Source organism: Clavelina lepadiformis, chromosome 1 (assembly GCF_947623445.1).
Source record: "Clavelina lepadiformis chromosome 1, kaClaLepa1.1, whole genome shotgun sequence".
Lineage (NCBI taxonomy): Eukaryota > Metazoa > Chordata > Ascidiacea > Aplousobranchia > Clavelinidae > Clavelina > Clavelina lepadiformis.
In genome coordinates, this window is record NC_135240.1 from 8,718,309 (window position 1) to 8,739,103 (window position 20,795).

Genomic DNA, 20,795 nt, shown 5'->3' on the forward strand with positions numbered 1-20,795 from the left:
CTTGCCAGCTGCAAATTGCACAGTGATTTTTGTCGTAAATAAACCAAATTATTTGTCGTTTTTGATAAGTGTATACACGTATACAATACATGTATAACACGTGCATATCGAAACATTTGATACCTTAAACAGTGTATACCATCACACTAGAACCTAATGATGCCCCGAAAACGAGCCTCACCAATTTTCAACCAATTTCAGGTGTTTTCACCAACTCAAGTTTCTCTTCCAGCTTTATCCAAACTCTCACTTTTTGCCCAAATAAGCAGGAAGTACATTGTTGCCAGAGAATTTTTTTAAAGCAATTTAAAGATTTACAGTATATTTTTTGGTAAAATTTGCTGTTAACCAAAACGAGGTTAGTTCATTTCACAGTTATTGTACAGCATGCTGGTGTTGTTTCACACAAGACGTATACGGTTAGCTTCTCTCCTGCAGTAAAAGAGACAAGAAACGAAAAGTCATTAAACAAGAGAAATGTGAAATATATTCGTATAAGAATGAAACAGATATAATCTACACAATGAGTCAAATTGAATCAAACATGACCAATAAATATTCAATGCAAACTTCCTTTTGCTCCATTATTGGTTGCCGGTAGTTGTTTGTACACTCGTTGTGGTCGTTCTGGGATTACGTATGTGATGCGCAAACTGTCACGTGCGCGAATTACACTCAATCGTCCGGCTCGTTTATTTCAATCTACTGCTTGTATATGAGCGAGTGCTGATTATATACTATGTCTAGTTTATGTTACCGAAAGACCAATCTTATTCTTTGTGTCTCATGCTTTCATTTTTTACAAAGACGTAGATCTACATATCACAAAGACGTATATTGTAGACGTTATACCCTACAGTATATGAAGGCAAAAACATTTTCTTCAGATTTCAACTTCTTTGTTTGTTTCATTATGACGTTATACGTTCGGTTTTGGTTCGTGTATTCACGAACGATGAAGTCAAAAGCTCATGTTCTCACGAGCTGAAGTTTTTATGATTTTCCCATATCCCTGATAAAATACACGCCATTTTCTTACGAAAGTCTTAACAACTGCTTGTGTAATTGCTTGTGTGACTATTGTTAGTACGAAGGTATTTCATTCGTTCCCATTACTATTTGTCGTCTTGATATTTTTAAGACGCTGAAAGCGTCTAAGACTAAATCCATAGCGCTAAAAGTGTCGAGACAAATATAGGCTACCAAAACCCATATTTTATATTTATCAAATAGTATACTAGTACTGTGGTCTGTAATGCAGTATGAACCATACTTACCATTGTAACGTCCCCAAACAAGCCGCTTGAACGACACTTGCTCTTGTTTAGTGGTCCTGATATAAGCAATTCCGAATTCGGGCAACACAATATAAAAATTAAAAGAAAAAATACGTGTAAGAAAGAGGAATAAACGTCAATGTACTGCGTGCATTTATGCCGTGAAAACGTTTTAAAATCGTTCGACAGTTTCATTTCGATCAAAGTGACTCTTTTTCAATTACGTAAGATTTAGGTATGAGTGGGATTTTGTTATAGCCTAACCCCAGGCATGAAACGAAGGTATTGCAGCGTCTTGTTATGCGCAAGAGCCACCCTTATTGCAAACCATGTTGTTCGCAAAATGATGTTTAATATCACTAACGAAGTTCCTTCCCTCTTCATCAAGCATTTTGTATTCGTTGCGTTTACTCATTTGGCTGTTCACGAATGTTTTTTCGTTTTGTAACTTCAAAAGTAAATTTTTATCACAAGTTTCGATAATAATTTAATTCTCCATTCGAAACAAGTGCCTTCATCCCAACTGTATGCCCATACAGGTTACTGTAGTGTAAGCCTAAAGTATAAGTTTTAAATGTTTCGGGAATTACTCTTCAGAATTAAAACACCATATGAATTGCATGTTTCGATAAATATGACATATTCTGATATGTACTATAAGTCGTAAAATAACTAGCTAACTAGCCTTTTAACAGTAACAAGACAGAGCTGCTGAATTCAGTAACACTGTAGTTCACCTGCAAGTAAAGCATGGATCGGATATGCACCCTCCTGACTTACGTGAAAAAGGAAGAATAGGTTATATTAGGCCTACCATATTTTCATTGCCAAATAAGAGGACAATTTCTCCAGCAAGTACATTGCAAATAAAATTTTACGTTTAAGGAATTTATCACATGTTTTTGGATAATTATACGCATATGCACAAGTAATGCATTCAGCTTCAAAATCATTTTGTCCTTTTCTGAAACAAGGATACTTCTGCCGCAGTTCATCAGAAAACACAGTGTTCCTCTTTGGCATTATTGCTTAGCTTTATTTAGATTTTATGTTTGTCTATATTAAAACAATGATAAGAAAAATGATTAGACCTCACGCTGTCGCTGAAAAGTCATTTGACTTGACTTAAGCCTCATGCCGAAAAGTCACATAAACATATAATTCTGTTGAAAATATAAGCAAGAAAGCCCAAAATGCAAAAAAGGAGGACATTTGTGCATTTTTCAGTGTCCTCGGAGGACAATTCATTTTTCTTTAGAAAAGAGAACAAATCCTCCTAAAAGAGGACATATGGTAGCCCTAAGCTATATAGGCAGAATTTGATCTAACAATAAATGGTTAATCTATCATTCTTTTGTATTCAAACATGGTTGGCTGTAACCGATCTAAGTGGTTAATTTTTTCGGTTAAGATAAATGAGTACAGCGCTTAGCCTGCTCATTATTTTTCTTGCTTCCCCCTTTTACGATCGACAAATATTTGTAGTAAAGTGATTACAACATAACTACCATATGGGCCCATTGCGAACCAACAAAATCTACAAAGAATTGAGCGATTTCTATCTCGTGGCGTGAGCACGACATTGGTATTGCTTCACGTTTTTGTTTCATTTTGTAGAAGGACAAGCTGAAATTTAGAAAGAAATCTATTGAATAAAACCTTTAAAGGTTAACTTACAATGATGTATTTATCTTGCTTGAGCCAATGTTGCACGTTGCTACATGCGCCCAAAAATAACCGAAGGACAAAAGCGGTAGAAAGCTGGGAAAGATAAAACCAATTTCATTGGCAGCAACTTAGGAATATAGGCTAAGTTAGAGCAGCGACATAGGCTACAGTCTCGTTTTTAGGCTAGTACAATTATTTACACTCGATATTGTGATTGCTTTACTGTTTCTCTTTTTGATCTAAACCTTGCTAGTTCAGCCTGTGGCAGAGCTTTTTCTGACACAGGCTAGGTTCTGTAGTAGACAATTCTTTCCAGGAGCTCAAACGGGATTCCTACAGGACTGGTCGGTCTATATATAACCAGGTTAGCTCATTAGCAAGTTGATGACTACACGATGGTTGGTGGCATTCAAAATCGAAGAAACAGATGCTTGGTTGGGAGAAGGAAAACGGCTGTTTTAAAGCTAAGGGAGCTTGTAAATATCGACAATATTGAACGCATCGAAACGAATTGCCAGTCAATGCGTAGTGTGTTTAGATGGCAGCCTATTGAAAGGAAGTTTGTTTTTAACGGGTGTAGCAATGTCATGCTTATTGTGGTGAATGGCACCAGCTGGTTTAAACTCAGACATTTTCACATCGAAATCTGAGCGGCTCTGTGTTTCTTGAAGCAATATTACAGACACGTTGTTTTTTCTGTCAAAGATTATGGATAACTTGTTATTTAACGATTACGACATACCCACGTGTTTCTTTCGAGTATTTTGATCAAAAGAAATCTCATGTTTTCTTCTCCCGGATGAGGCAGCCTTGTCAGTATTTTTATAGGTCGTATTTCCCAGGATGACCCTAAGTACTTCACAAGACGACAACAAAAAGGTTGCCAGCTCCCTCCGACTAAAAAGTTAACTTTGGACCAAAAAAGAATTTTCAAACTTTTGCTACTATTTGTGACACTGTTTTGGTAATTATTGAATTACCACCAAAAATGTTAAATATGTTTTGTCTGGTGTTTTGATGAAGAATTCGTCTTTGATTTAACGTTAACTTAATTTAACACTTGCTTTTTTGCTTTAACTTTTATATTGCTCGTACATTGAGTTTTGCCCTATGTATAAGAGGATGCCATGCAAGTCGTTATTTTTGATTTTATAACTTTATTTTTTGCCTAGAACAAATCAGTGTGTCCCATTTGGGAACACTGTACGGTTGTATTACCTGTACTATGATTGGAATGTGTAAAACCTGTACGTTTTAACTAATTTTATACGTTGTACAGTTAAACTTATCAACTTTAATTGTACTAAAATTTACAGAATCTTTGTAGTGAGCGTCATATTTTTCTTTGTTTTGTCTGAATCAGCATGTGAATGAATCCAAGAATCAATTATAACTAGAGGCTTCGACATGAACTTTTGTTTTAAATTTAACTACACATTCATTGTATTAGTAAAAAAATTGAAATTACATGGTTTGATAACCTGTAATACTTTTAAAATCTTTAAATTTTGGAATAGGTATAAAATATGAAATGTCTAGTTATAATTTGTTATTTTTATTTTCATCTCACTTTGGTTTCCAGCAACACATTTCTTATTAATCGAGGTACGTTGATAAATTGAGTTTTTTTCAAGGTTGCAACATCACACAAGGAAAAAGAATAGCTTAAACGTATTCCAAAAGCTCAAAAAGTTTATTGCTTTTCTATTTTAGAATAATAGAAACTTATTTTTCGTAGATCGTTCCGAATTCAATTGCACAAATGTTGATGGTATTAATGATCCTGCATTTATTGGTTGGCCATATCATCTTACATGCAGCATGTTTGCATCTCGCTCCGAATACACAATTTATCATGTTTATGACGCAGATTACGTCGATTACGAATCGAGTATTATTGTAAGAAGAAATTTTAAGTCTATTAATAAATTGAAAATTGACACTGTTGCAAAATTATGCAGTTTTGTATAGTCTTTCTTGCATCTACAAGTTTTTTAATTGCTTCATTTTTACCATAGATATACATATTATGCTGTGATCATTTTCAAACAAAAACACCAACAAATAACCGCAAATTGTCTATGCATCAGCACTTTTCCAAATCAAACTATGCATGGGCTTGATCCGCTACATACATCACGTTATATTGCCTTGGTTTTGTTTTCAGTGCCAAGTTTTTGCCAACAATGGTACCCTTTTATTGAACCAAACTACCAACTATCAGGATCTTATTGAAGGTTTGGGCCCAGTGCTAGACATAGGCGTGATAAACGAAAATAGAAGTTACAAATTTCGGACGAAAATAATCGTAAGTAGATGGTTCAAATAATATTCATAAGTTAATCTTAAGTTCATTGCATGTTTGAATAGTTTTCAACGCAACTTCATATAACAAACTGATTAAATAAATATTACAAATTGTTTCATATCATGTAATATACAGTATATACAGTAGGTATACTCTTTCTCAGTTTAGTGAGGCATATCTGCCTAAAATTGTTCTATACAGATTCTCGACAGCCAGAAATGCTTTGGGTTTCACATAAACGTTGTCCCCACGTCTTTTGAGCCCATCACCTGTGAAGAATTTGTCAAAGGTCTAGAGTCACTGGACCAATCAATGATTGGACAACCAAAGACACTATATTGCAAACGTAAATGTCCTCTAAAATTTTTGTAAAAAGCACTATATTTTTTATAGATTTATTAATAAGGTTGGCTATGGAGCCACGAATTTCATTGATATATGCTTAAATACTTTCTTGTTTTAAAGTCGGACACGATGATTATCCCAAAGTATTTGCCACCGATGTCACCACAAAGTGGTTTCGAAATTGTTCCTCGCGTCCAGAAAATACAACGATCAGAAGCAACGGCGAGGTACATTTAAGTCAAATGAGTATTGGCGAAAAGTACGCATAAAAAGGAAGAAAGAGTACGTTTAAATATTTTGTTTTGCAGCTGTTTTTCCCCCAATTTGAATACGAACAAGCAGGCATCTACGCGTGTACAGTGACCTACAATGGAATGACAAGGTTTATTTCAGGGTATTCAGTTTGCGTTCTCGGTAAGATTTTCTTATATACGTCAACGCATAATTAAGCGATATGAATCCATGCAATGACGTTTACGTAATTGACTGTAGCTTTATATTGTTCATAGCGTTCTGGAATCACCCTATAACATAAATGAAAACGGTTAAATTTATTTTCTATGCTTTTGATATTTTAGGAAAGTTTGACAGCTGTAGTTGGTGTGGTCAATAACACTGAATGAAACTTTTAAAAATCATAGAAATTTTAACGTAAATAGGATTCTAATTTAGCGGTTTAGAATATTCTGTTGAGGTGAGAGACGCACGTATATAACATATTTAACATATACTAATAAGAGAACATATTACCTGGACATTCATAGAGCCACCAACAATATCACCACACAGCTTGCAATGTGAAAGTAAAGTTTTTGCAAAAATAGAAGAAAATGTGTCACTAAGTTGCCAGCTACGACTTGGGGTGGGGGAATTCAGCGACCATTCTTTTAAAGCTTTTTGGTCGAAGGTAAAATGTTGTATTATATCAAATAACCTTGTTTAGTTAATTTTAATATAGGTTATGCCGCCTTTCAGAATTCTTTTGATTTCATTATAGTTGTTATACAAAACCAGCTGTAAGTTTTTACAACACTAATTTTTGAAGATGTCATCTGATGTTGAAGGATCCTGCCAAAGAGACTCATTGAAAACTTCAGCGGCTCGACTATCATGCTCATAGTTGGTGTTATGTTCTATGAGCTGGCCTAATGTTTCTTATAGAAACTAAGTCTTGGAATTTATACAATCTTCAAACTGATGATAGTTCATAGTTTTATTAGTTCCAGTGAAATAATTACATTGTAATGAAATTAATACATTTCACAGTGAATATGAAAAGAAATGTTTTCTTTATGTGGCTGATGAGTCTGAAAGATACCGCAAGGAAGAAGTTATTCCAATTGTGCTTGAAATCCAGTGAGCCGCCAAGTTGATCACTTATATATATATTAATATACATACCAGAAATAAAGATAGATAACATATACCTTTCCGTTAACAATTGTACTAACATATTTTCCAATTGATGTTTTCGTTCGGATCCACGTCAAACTAATTGTTTTTTTCAGGAGATTGTCCGCATCCGATTTCGGGACTTACACAATCTCGGCATTAACAAACAATAAAGGATCTGAGTTAATCACTGAAAATATAGATCTTTGCCAAGATCATGTTCAAAAATACCTACAAGCAGCTACTATTGCTACAATTGCCACTACAACTGTTGTGTCGTTTTTTGTCGTTTTAGTCTTCCTCATCCTTCTCTTGCTTCAAAAGCAGGTGCAAGCTCGGGTGTACTTTAAACGTCATTTCAAATCTTGTGAATTGGGTAAGGTTGGCGTTTTTTTGACGCGATTTTCTTATAACGTTTATAGGAATGTGCATATTCAAACTGGTTTCTTTTCCTACACAGCTGTGTACAATTTTTATTTTCCGATCACCCTATTTGATAAACCACCACCTATATACGGTGTGTGTTATGACGTAAGGACAAATCGAACAAAGGAAAATAATAGTTTTTGTTTTATTGTTTCATTTTTTTCAGACGATAAAAAGTATGGAGCTTATATATCTTATCATTATACGAACGAGCTAGACAAATTTGCGCTGGATTATACGTCTTACTGTGTACGTTATACTTGCGGGAAGCTGGAAGGGCTTGGTTATAAGATTTACGACGAGCACAAAGACTCCAACAATGGATGTAAGTACAACGTTATTTGTCATCAAACACAGTACAATGAAATGAAGAGCGCGTTTCACACAGCTTGCCATGTTCACATTGGCGTAACATTTTTTGTTACATAAGCTACATCACAATCATAAACTTTTCATAAACCGAGGCTTTGCATTACCAAAAGTTGTTCTACTGGAAATTACTTTAGAATAAAACATACACTTCGCTTTTGTTGAACATCATCGGATGTCTATAATGATTTCTCAAGTACTGGTTAATCTAGTTATGACAACTCTTACTTTTTATGTTATAGTGCGTGTCGACAATCTTCTTGAATCGATTAAAAAGTGCCACAGAGTGGTGATCATTCTGACGTCACAATATATCAATGATGATTGGAGCATGGGGAACCTGCAGCAGGTAAAATCATATTGCTGCTTTCTTCAGGCTATGATGGAATCAACCTAAAATTTTTACTTTAGTGTAACGCTAAATAAACAATCGTTTACATTTCCCATGTTTTGCGAAGAACGACTTTGCTATGCACACACTCTCTCGGCAATAACTTTTGGAAAACATTGCACTGAGTTGTAAACCAAGTTTAATTGCTTCTGTTTGAAGGTGTTTCAAGCAATGATTGATTCCAGAACGAAAATCATTTTTATTATGGTCCCTGGCATTAAGCAATATTTGAAACAACATGCCGTGAAAGACGATGCATGTAACTTAATACAAGCTGCAATAAAAGTATGAAACTGTTTTTAGATTAAAACATAATTCGTTCATGTTTTGAATGAAATCATTATTTCTGTTTTACGCTCGGCGGAATGTTATACGTCGACTGTCGAGGTGATTTCATTACTTCAATGTTTAACTACACTCGCGTGGTCGTTGCAAATTTACGAAGTGATATCAAAAGAAATGAAAATACTCTTAATTGGCCTATATGGATTTCAGCTTAATCACTCCATCCAGTGGTCAAATGGAAAGAGTTTCGACAAAAACTTTTTTGATTTACAACTCGAAGATGCCATGCCGAAGCTCGAGTCCCAAAAGTCACGACGTTGTTCGACTTCAAGTTCAAGTCAATCAGCAGGAACGCGCATGCAGATAACTGCTTATCAACGTTGTATTAGCACCAACACTCAAGTGTCTGAGCTCGGCATATCAAATAGTTAATTTTCCTGTCTGCAAAAAAAAAATCTTCGAAAGTATATATTCTATTAGCTCTAGCCGATAATTTAATTCTGTTATTTGATATGATAAATTTAATAGCCTGATGTTCTTTTCGTACAAATGGCCAAGTGTTTGGTTCTAGAGTCAAAAGAAAAAAGTTGCACATCACGGAAGTGCTGGGCAGACCAAACGTGCGCTCGTCTTACACTAAACAGAGCATAGTTTCGAGGAATAATTTCATACGTTTTGTGCTGTACATACTGAAAAGTATGACTATATTATGAATATGTTACTCGCCTTGTTTAGTATATAAACTGTTACAAGTATACGTACTTCTGCTGTAGAAAATATAGTTTATCGCATATGTTTTCCTGCAATTATGTTGTTGCCTGCTAACAGTTTAAAAACAATTCAATAGCACAAGAGCGGGAATTTCATATCTGGCGCGCTAACAAAAAAAGTATTTTGAACGATTGTTATATCGCTGTAGCAGTGACTGTTCGAGGCGGAAATAAAATTAACTCCTTACGTATACTCAGCCACTCATCTAGCTAGCTCGAATGCCTTTTTGTCATCTCTGCAACAATTCTTTACTTTTTGTCTTTGAGAAGGTCGCGACTTGACCCATCGTCTGTATGATTTCAACAAGAAACTTTTTTTAAATTCAAGAGAACAAACCTGTAGGCCTTCATAGGCTAGACTTTTTCAAAAAACTTGAAGTAATTGTCTATATTGAGAAACTCGCCAACCCGAAGTTCCCACACTCCTAATCTAAACTAAGCACGTTGGCTTTCAAAAAGGTTTCACTAGAGGTCAACATATGAAATGATTGTGAAAAAACGTGGTGATTTGCCCATTTTATTCTGAATGATTTTTATCTTTTTTCAAGGTGGTACAAAAAGAATATTTTTGTTTCATAATTACGTCACTAACTTCATATTTATTACACTTCATACTTCCTTTGCGACAACAAATGCTACGAACTCTTGTTACAGGAACATTAAAATATGCAATCCGATATTTGTATAGATATATAAAGGCTCTGACAACATACAATATACTAAACCTGTGTCGTGGCACTATTGCCCGGAACGCTGCCTTACATTCGCCCTGCCACTTGTTCCCGGTATATTAGTTCGATGTCGAAGGACGTCGGAACTTTTTCGAGTCTAGCTTCGGCCTGGCACCCTCAAGCTGTAAGTGAAAGGATTTATGGCTCAATCCCTTATCATTCGTCGGCTGGTAGACTTTGTTGAACAGAACAATAACGAATAAGCGAAAACGATAGAACTATACTGTATTTATTAATCATTTTGTTTGTCTTCGACCTACTCTTTATCTATAGCTTTATAAACTGGAGTAGGATCCTCTATCGATCTTCTACCGTAATCTCAATGACATAAGCATCAATAGTTAATCGAGTCAGCGTCATTTGCTCCGAGATGTTGTCAATGCATGATTGGAATGTATTTTTTCATGCTCTTGCCACTTTCATTTTCCAGGTTATCTTCATACCATTATCTTCGTACACCATTACCTTTGTAGATGTCCAAACCACCAATGTTATGGTTATCTGGCTCGGTTCGTGATCGCCACCAACTTCAAATTGTTTCCTGATTTGTTCGCTTTTCCTTGCTGTGATTTTGACTCTTGTGATCCCTGCAGAGTCCAACATACGCTCTTCCTTTCTCTTTACTGGGAAGATCTGAACACTGAATCGCATTATACATCCAACATACTGTATGTAAAGACGATTCTCTATAATTTCGTTTCTAACTTGATTTCAGTGCATTTAGTTGACATATAGGATAGGTCTTGCTACAGGAACTGCCTAGTTCTCTTGAAATTTGCCCTTGTTCGTTCCGATCAACTTCAAAGAAATTTCAAACCGATGTTACTGGCAAGATTTATTATATCGAGCAAAGTTTGCAAATACACTGCATCGTTAGGACGACGTTAATGCGCTGAGCACTTTTTACAGATACGTAGCTGGGTAGATCGCGAAACGCTCAGGTTTATGAATCGTGTAATGTTGATTAAGAATGCGTATTATATACTTTTCGAAAAGATTAACATACATTTATATACACAGCACACACAATGAAGTTTCATGTAACAAAAGGGTGAACAGTTTCATTACGAGCCAAGATTTAACTAAATCTAATAAAACAAGCGTACATAAGCGCGTGTCAACTTTTAACATAGATATATATGCAAGTCAAACGTAGTAGTAAAGAAGAAATTAGTCCGTATTTCATTTTTTTTGGATGAAACCTGACACTTGCTGTAATTATGACGTCAACATTTTGACGTCATGACAAGGAAATCGTTTAGCAAAACAATTAACATAGGAGCAATACATATACTAAAAAAGGATTTCTAGAAGACGACTTCCAAAAACGAGCTGCAGCGCTGCATTGATAAACATTACCTACTCAGTAGTCCGTGCAAAGCGGAAAGGATTAATTCTGTGATTTCAGTTGTCACAAGTGTTACGTTTTGCTGTTCTCACTCTTAGAATTACAGGCACATGTTTTATTTAAAAGCAGTTAAGTCAAGTTTTTCTTCACACAGCTCATCTCAGGAGCTCCAATACAAAACTGTCAGTCCAACTACTTGTCGGACACACCTCGATAAAAAGACACATGTGCTTAATTAACCACGGAAACGCGCAATCGGCCGCAAGGGAGAAATGTAACAGATACAGGGAAAAACAAGTGTAACACAAGCTTATACGTGTTGAAAAAGACACCACAATTTACAACATGACACTTGAGGTGGTTTCTATATAAGCTCGTGGCTGTTGTGTACAATGTGGTTTTATAATACTGTGATATTAGTAATGGTGCTACAGCGACGTTGAAAGCCGGTCCCAGCCAGGTTTTCTTCCGGTTGGTTATAAAGTATAGGGAAGCCACGTCGGACGTTTTGAGATTTTAACTTCGGCATGGCATCTTCAAGTTGTAATTGAAAGAATTTATCGTCAAAACTCTTGTCGTTCGTCCACTGGATTGTGTAGTTTATCTAACATTTTGAGAAATTTTTATACGAAAAAATAAATACTAAGATACATACATGTCCATTCCAAACTGCTTTTGTTTGAATATATCATATAATATTATAATAACCATTAAGCGCAATGAGTTAATGTTCATACAGTAAGGCTGCTCTGCGATATGCACCCTTTGCTCTTATACGGTACACCTACTTTTAGCGCAGTTCGTATTAACAGACATGCATCGTTTGTTTTGGCGTGTTGTTTCAGATATTCTTTTATGCCAGGGATCAAAATAAAAATGATTTTTGTTTTTGAAGCGATCATTGTTTGAAATGCCTGAAATGTAAAAAATACAATTCGGATATAGCGGATATAGGCCCAGGAAGAATGCTCAACAATATTCAACGAACAGTAAGATAAGAACCTGCTGTAAATTGCGCATGCTCCAATCATCTTTGAGGTAATTTGAGGTTAGAACTATCACCACTCTGTGACATATGTCAATCGATTCCAAAAGGTTGTGGGCTCGCACTGAGATGACATAATCAAATTTATTATAGAAAATACTGATAAAAAAAACCGTAAGCATTAAATTCGCAATAACGTGTTTCAAATAAACTTATATCCATCCCCAAAGCTTAAACGAAAACAAAGTAATTGCAATTAAAAGGTCAATAAAACGGTATAGTTCTTCGTAAAGAAGTATTTTCGTTATAGCGTTATCACGGAAAAGAAAACAAGAAGTAGTAACACAGGAGCAGCATGTCAAAGGTGTAAATACAACCGAGTGGTATGCTTTAGTTAGTACAATAACGATATATCGATTGTTTGGAACCGTGTGATAAAATCTGAAGTGTATTACTGATTTAAAAAAGGAAATTTTGTTAGGAAGAATTGCACCTTTCTGCGGGTTTGTTTGTCAATATTAAATTCAATTGTTCAGCTAATAGCCTATATATGTTAATTATATGCATATTGGACGTTTAGTGGTAATTACTTTATTTGCACTGTATTTATCATTAGAGGAAAAACATGTATGTTTATTTATGTTTATTTGAAATATGTAAGCTTTCATCTAAATGACATATGACATTATCAATACTTAATCGCGTTTCTTCACACCAACCGGTGAATATATATATTGCGAAAAAGATCATACGCGCTTGGATGATTGCATGTGGTTTTCTTTACAACGCTGTTTCCTGCAGCATTGATAAAGCATGCTTTGCAATATGTACAAATTGTACATGCCGTGAGCATGACTCAAAGCATTTAGGTATGAAAAGTCGACGGCTGTTATATGTAGACTGTGGATTAGCAATGATATATGTTAACCTATGATAATAGAATGCCTCTCACTCACTTCCATGTATAAAGTCTTTATGCTCGTCGTAGATTTTATATCCAAGCCTTTGCAACTTTTCACAGGTGACACGGACTGATTCTGACACGTATTGATGGGCAAATATATCAAGCCCTCTCGTGCAATGATAAGAAATACATGCTCCATACCTTTTATCGTCTGAAAAATTATTGTAATTTTGAATTTTGCAAAAGTTAGACAAAGCTACGTTCATTTACGCATACCAGCATATAATACGCATACCAGCATATATGCGTGTACACTGCACACACAAACTTAGCAACAGTTACGAGCACTGTATACGTATTTATTTGACAAAATTATCAAAATATATCGAAATGAGGCTTACGAGGTAATTGTACTTATGATGAACTTAAAGTTAAGTTAACTTAAGTTAAAATAAAACATAAAGCGAGCTTTTTAACATCCTCTCACCGAACTCGCAAGATCTGAGATGACGTTTGATATAAACACGAAAATGCACCTGCTTGTAGTAAAACAAGAAAACACTTAAAACCAAAACGGCTAATGCAGGCACAATAGCTGAGCAGACTCTTTTAGCTATTTCAGCAGTTTGAAAAAGTTTTGGAAGATGATTTTCTTCCACTTCTGCCTGTGCATAGACAGGCGTAGAATTTCGATTGATTTTGGCTAAGAAGTTGTATGTACCAAAATCGGATGTCAACAATTTTCTGTTAAGGTTAAGTACAGGGTTTATTATCTGAAAATAACGAGATAATAAAAGCTTTTTTCAACGCAAATTCTGCAAAAACTTTTTTATATAAAGAAAACATTGTAGTATTTATAAAAATCTTCTGTAATACTAAATATATCTAATAAAAGTACACTACGATAAACACGTAGGCCTATAGGAATTATTGAAACTTGCTGACATGTATCCAACATGTAGCTCACTGTATTTGAAGATTTAAATTGATAACTTCTTCGTTTCGAATTCTCTCAGATGTATCAGGAACATAAAGAAAACATTTCCTCTCATGTTCACTGCAAAGAGTATAATTATAAGTCCAAGTAAATAAAAACCGAATTTTTGTGAAATTTGTTGCAGTGGGACTTTTTGCAGATATAATCAACATAGGAACTGTCAAAAAATTAATTAGAGGCGAAGAATAGACATCGACACCAATGTATTATATATACTCACGAAAAGCAAGATATTCGAAAGTCTGACTTAACCGGTGGAGATTGTGTACAAGTCCCAGTTACGTTCGACGATTCCTTTAAAGTAAAAAAGAAATAAAATTACTGTGAATAAAACCATTGACTAAAATAATCACCAAGAAGTTATTTATTGTATGGCAAAAATTAAAACCATACTTTATAGCAGGTTGAAACACTTCAATCAGTATATATAAAAAGAATCTATTTTAATGACTGCTTTTACCTCGGTAATCACCTTTTTCCAAACCGCTTTAAATGAAAAGTAATCAAACTCGCCAATACCGAGTCGCAGTTGGCAAGGTATTGATACAGTCTCTCCAACATTTGCATGAATTTTATTTTCACATTGCAAAGTGGGTGGTGACGTTGTCGGCGGTTCTGTGTGAATATTCAAACAAGCAGTACTATACCTGATTTCACTTGTGGTCTTTGCGTACTACAAGCTAGCCATGCTAAGGTGAAGTCAAGCCTGTTATCATATTAAAAACACAGAGGCTTTTACAAAGTATTAGTGTGCAAAAATATATGTCATACTTACCGAGTACACAAACGGCAAACGCTGCAATGAACCTGGTCATGCCGTTATAGGTAATTGAGCACGTATAAATACCAGCATGTTCATATTCTATTTCACTCAAAAAAAGCTGCAAATTGAATAAAAATTAGAAATAATCATGTCCTATATAGTAAAATTTGTTGTGTTTTTCAGTAAAGTTTTTCCTTTACCGTATTCTTCTTTTTTAATATTGTATTTGCTGGCAGCGATGAACAGTTTCTTGACCACTTTGCTTCAACTTCGGTTGTAAATATTTTAGGAACATCGAAATTGCCAACTAAACAGACAGCAAAGAGTAGTAACTGACTGCTTTAAAGAAGTATACTGAATGAAATGGTTAACATCTGGTGTAAGTGATAAATAAATATAGTGATGCAACTGCGGTATATGTTATAAAAGGTTCTTATTATTCTACTTTATATGTGTCACGTTTATTGGTTCAGGGTTGTAGTAAGTGTATAACTGTATAGATAACCATTTTTTGTTTAAAGATAAACATATGTTCACGTTCACAAAACATTTCATCGGAAGTTCCGATCTGGTTTCCGGGATATGTTTTTATTTCTGGTAAAGACTTCCTCGTGAATACTTCACATGAGACTTCTTGGAAAAGAGTTGGCACAACAGTTACGTGGAATCCATAGCATTTGTCACTGCTAGGAATCTGAATCAATAAATTGTAGCGCATCGGTAAAAACTTTTAGGGCTGTTGTCAGCATGAAAACGATGTTTGGATAAAAGAGAGAATACGTTTAGGTTGGTTTTAAATTAACAAACAGAATAACAAAATAAACCTCATTGTTATAAATAACAAAAAAAATAAACAGAAAGATTACAAACAAATTACTGACAATGAATTTCATTTGAAACTCGTAAGTTTCGTTTTTCTGTATATCTCCTAAATCTAGCATAGGGGTAGGCATATCTTGAAAGTCATCAATTTTAATTGAATCATTCAACAAGAGGATTCCATTCTCACAATAGACTTGACACTGAAAATACAAGAAAATAAATGGAACTGCAATCTAACTGTAACAGTAACAGTTCAAAAAATAAAAACTTTTATTAACATAATTATCAATGTCAGACAATAAGTACAGTAATATAATCATACAAGAACTTCCGTTTCATAATCAATGAAGCCATTGTAAGCAACATCATAAAGTGTGTAATCTGTTAATAAACCAAATATGTCGCATTTAAGATGATATGGCCATCCTATATGAGCTTTAACTTCAACTTTGCCGTCATCAACAATTGTACAGTTTTGTCCAAAAAAATCTACAAAAGTTTTACCTTGTTACCTATTGCGAAAAAGCTGTGCTGTATAGGCTATATATAGTATATATAGCTATATAGACGAATATATACTGTATATACTTGTTTTAACATTCACTAATAATAATTCAAAATTACCACTGTGACATTATTATTATTGTACGCTAGTAACTGTATGAAAACCATGACTCGTATTTTATGTAAAATATACCTTTGTTAACAAGCAATTTGCTTCCAGAAATCATGGTTAAAGAGAATGTGAAAAAAATCATAATGTAAGATACATCCATGCTTTCAGTATCATTCAAAACCTTTGATATATCGCATATATTTTATTGCGTGTTAAGACATTAAAAAATTTTTGCAAAAGTACGGCTACTAAAGTTATACAGAGTGCTGTTCGTATATTATGTAGCTTTTAATATGTATGAAGTATCTATAGTGTGATCTGTTTTTCGAATTATTCTTAGAATTCTTACAAAAATTAAAAATCACCCTCATATATAGTTTTGCTGCAATTAGAGATACTTCCATATATCAACCTTCAATATAGAAAAAGTAAGCTATAGAATGATTGGCTATTCCATATTTTCAATACTCTGTCGACTGTGACTCGAGTGTGATTGAACATGCATTCAAATATCAATGTTTGATGTTTCATATAAACCTTCATTATCACTGAATAATGCTCACGGCACTCTGCACCCAAACGGCCATATAAGCTGTTTAACATTGTTGTAATGCTGAGTAAAATAGAGCTGTGAAACAAAATGCTGATTGAAAATAAAAAATTATCTTGAGCAAAAATAAAGCATTGATGGTGTACATCTGGACGCTAAACTGTTAATACTTTAGTCAAGTGAGCTTGCTATCTACAACTCCATATAAAACTGGCTATGAAATTTTCGTTTTCCGTTATTCGTACGACAACAATTTGCCAGTTCAAGCGCATTTAGACAATTTTTTCACAAAAAAACTTTAATTTGCTGCAAATTACTTTAAAAATTGGTGAAATAGCCGATTATATACAAAGTATCCTTTGTATAGTTCGATTTATTGGTAAATTGGTTTTGACAAAAACATAATAACGACGGCTAAGCACGCTATTAATATAGGCTTTGTAAGGCTTCGTTATCGTAAAACCAGTAAAGCTATACCTTGTCAAAGGCAATCAAAAGGAAAATTGCATAAACTCACCCACTTAGTCTTTGTTGGGTAGCCTACGCCAGAACTGTTTTTCGAGCCATTTTTAAAGGGGCCCTAAAATTGACTTCAATTATTTCTTCAATTACACAATATTGGGGAAATTCGAAAATACTAAGTTCATGTCACGAACTCAAAAAACGCTAATTGGACATTATGTGGGCATTGACATAAAAGTAATTTAAGGCTTTGTATCATAACGCAAGCATTGTGCAGCAGTCTGCATTATGCAAATTGCTTATTCCTTTCTTCTGTAAGTTATAATGAGCCGGCCACACGGACGATAGATGTCAGGACGTGAGTCGACTGGGTCGTGCTGTCATCCAAAACCAGCAAGCAATGCTGTATTCTTTCAGGAGCGTGCATGGTAATAGAGCAGCCGGAAATAAGATGATGTGTGATATTCTCTTCCGCGCCAAACGTACAGACCGTAGTGCTTGCTGGTACCGTACGTATTTGAACTGAGCTGCTGAGCGAAAACGCCAGCCACGGGTTCGTAGGCGATTAAGCCGTACACCAGACCACCCTGCTGGGAACCGAAGATCCGGTGATTAAGCAGGTTGGATGCTCGCGACGATAAGAAAAAATTGTCCGTTGATGTGGGACACAGAAAATCAGTCACAGTGCGACGCCGTTTATGACAGGATTGATTTGGTGGAAGTGACGTGTATGGAAATTTGGCGGGTGTATGGATAGGACTAGTGGCAATTATTACAGAAAATATATCGTGAACTTTTTAATTGATCAAAAGAAAAATTTGAGTTAAAGAAAATTTTTTAAGAAATGTAAAATTCGTTCTTTTTAAGGATAATAAGACAATAACAAAAAAAAGTTGACCAAAATGTTTCGAACAAAACATTTTATTTAAAACCAACATTATACAAAACAAACTGTGCAAGTTACTGTAAAGATGAGAAATTTTTCTTCAATTTTAATTCATGCGAATGTAACTTTGTAATAACCAATTTAGTGTCAAAAAACGTAATGTAAATTTTCTCTAAACTGCGTTAAGTAATAAATGCGTTAAAAAGCAAACAAAAATATCTACAAATATTGATTTATAAACCATTATGTTTGGCATACGGCAAAAATTATACAAATTTGTTTTACTGTAATAAACATTGTTGACAATATCAACCGCGCTCTATTAATAATTAGTTAATACTTTCATGTTTAGACCATTATTATTCACCCATGTTATTCACCATAAAAATTTATAAGGTTAACAAAATTGGCACACAAGCAACAAAAAATATCCAAACAAAAACATGCAACGTTCAACTGTATGTACTGCCACGTGCAAAGTGCCAAATCAATCAAACTAGAAATGCTCGCACAGAACAGACGATAAATAAAATGGGCAGGACAGAGATTACAGTATTTCACTGGCAACTTTAGCATCTCCAACACCTTGCACCATCTCTTCCTGAAGCTCTATACTTCCCCGAATTAGTTTTGAGTCGCCGTGGTACATTCTTGTCGCTGTAAGGACGTAGGTTCCAAAATCGAATGTTGATACGTTTCTAGAAATGACATGTTGCATAGAGTTGTGATATGAAAAAACATACGCTTGGTGCTTATTTAATACCGGCATTTTCATACTTTATTTCAAGCACAATTGAAAGTGTTTTCTTTCGATTGCTTTCGGATTGATGAGGCACGTAAAGAAAGCACGCTTGTTGTAGTACACTGCAACGGATTACTCTTTTAGATGTAATTCTTGAAGTCGTTTGTTTAATTTTCTTAATTTTGAAAGGTTGTATATACGTTTAATCACAATTATCTTTTACTTGCATCATTGAAAAAAGAAGATAATTTGCAACAAAAAGTCAAACGACATAATCTAATACTTACTATGAACAAGTTAATCGATCATTTGTGGATATAGAATCCTTCCATAAACAGGGTGTAACCGACGAGTCCTTGAAAAATGAATAAATTTTCATTTTTAATGTATTATGAAACCGCTTACACAGTGATGGCGCTATGGAGTTGAATGAACTAAAAAAGATGTTTATTAAAGCGTGTTTCGCTCTCGCTCTTGTCCAGGAAGCTCTGGAGACATATTCGGCTGCCATGTCCTCTGCATTGAGCTGCATTTGGCAGCGTAGCGTGGCATTTTCCCCAACCTTCCCACAACATTCTTATCACACTGCAGAGTACTTGGCAAAGTTGTTGATGACTCGTCTGGAATGTTCAAATAACCAACTTTTCAACACAAATCCTCGGGATACACGTTTAAACGTACTTTTAGGCAAGCTCTTCTACGTTCTACTTTATGCAATATAGTTTAGCTTTTTTTCAGCAATTCCATTTTTAATATACAAATAGTACCTCTTACACAAAGTGGATACGTTACAATGAACCTTGTAATCCCATTATAGGTCACAGAACAAGCATATATACCTGCTTGTTCATATGTTACTTCGGGAAAGAAAAGCTGTCGAGATATGTAATTGCTCTTTATAGGTTATAGCAGGGGCGGGCAACATACGGCCCGCAGGCCGGATCCGGCCCGCGACGGGATTTTGAGCGGCCCGCAGACAGTTTCCGGTCTTACATGATAATGTGGCCTGCGGCCACATTCTGCCTTAATCCCTGTATTGCGTCACTGAATAAGTCCAAGTTTGCCAACCTGAGAAAGATGGCCATGAATCTACTTGTTCTGTTCGGGTCTACATACATTTGTGAGCAAACATTTTCGACCATGAACATAATAAGACAAAGCTGTGTTCCAATCTATTCAGGAATCCGGCCCGTCAAGTACTTCATTTTCTCATATCAGGCCCGCCGACCGAAGAAGTTGCCCGCCCCTGGGTTATAGCATTCTAAGTTACTTAAACTGTTTGCTGCTTCAATTTTTGTGTATTCTTGTCAATTTACCTTGCCATTACTTTTGATTGTTGTATTTGCGGGCAACGTCGAACAATTCCGAAACCAATTCGTGGTAAGATTGCTTGTAAATATTTTAGGGTAAACAAAGTTCCGACTAAAAAAATATTTAGATAAAAACTGGAATAGATATCAACTTACGGTATAATTAACGGAGAGTATTTAAAACTAGCAGCAGTCGTTTTATTTACGTTGGCAATCTATGCAGATGGATTCTCCGTATCGGGTGCTTAATCCTGGTTTCAAACCTTTTACAAAATCTTCACACGAGACATCTTCGAAAGGTGTCGGTATGACCGATACCTGCAGCCCATAACATTTCGCACTTCCTGAAATCTTTAAAATGCATATAGTTTGCAACAAAAATAAGCCCTGCAAAACAACCAGTTGAAACTATAGGACGACCAACAAAATCAAGAAACAAATTTTGTTT

General features: G+C 35.0%; 2 protein-coding genes across 2 annotated transcripts; one reads left to right on the plus strand and one right to left on the minus strand.

Moving 5' to 3' along the window:
• Nucleotides 1–2,855: 2,855 nt before the first annotated feature.
• Nucleotides 2,856–9,385, plus strand: LOC143457054 (uncharacterized). Its single transcript, XM_076955215.1, has 14 exons — nt 2,856–4,550; nt 4,684–4,844; nt 5,113–5,253; nt 5,455–5,599; nt 5,719–5,825; nt 5,907–6,012; nt 6,363–6,505; nt 6,644–6,717; nt 6,865–6,954; nt 7,107–7,366; nt 7,583–7,741; nt 8,028–8,134; nt 8,336–8,461; nt 8,672–9,385. Exons 1-14 carry the CDS (start codon nt 4,472–4,474, stop codon nt 8,891–8,893), a joined length of 1,920 nt encoding a protein of 639 aa, XP_076811330.1. The 5' UTR covers nt 2,856–4,471; the 3' UTR covers nt 8,894–9,385.
• Nucleotides 9,386–11,483: 2,098 nt separating this feature from the next.
• LOC143464882 (interleukin-1 receptor accessory protein-like 1) lies at nt 11,484–15,972 on the minus strand. Its single transcript, XM_076962922.1, has 12 exons — nt 15,841–15,972; nt 15,497–15,653; nt 15,160–15,266; nt 14,972–15,077; nt 14,657–14,811; nt 14,417–14,490; nt 14,167–14,256; nt 13,687–13,943; nt 13,252–13,410; nt 12,313–12,419; nt 12,099–12,224; nt 11,484–11,914 (listed from the first exon to the last, which is right to left on the minus strand). The coding sequence occupies exons 1-12, from the start codon at nt 15,910–15,912 to the stop codon at nt 11,711–11,713; spliced, it is 1,614 nt and encodes a 537-aa protein (XP_076819037.1). The 5' UTR covers nt 15,913–15,972; the 3' UTR covers nt 11,484–11,710.
• Nucleotides 15,973–20,795: the final 4,823 nt, after the last annotated feature.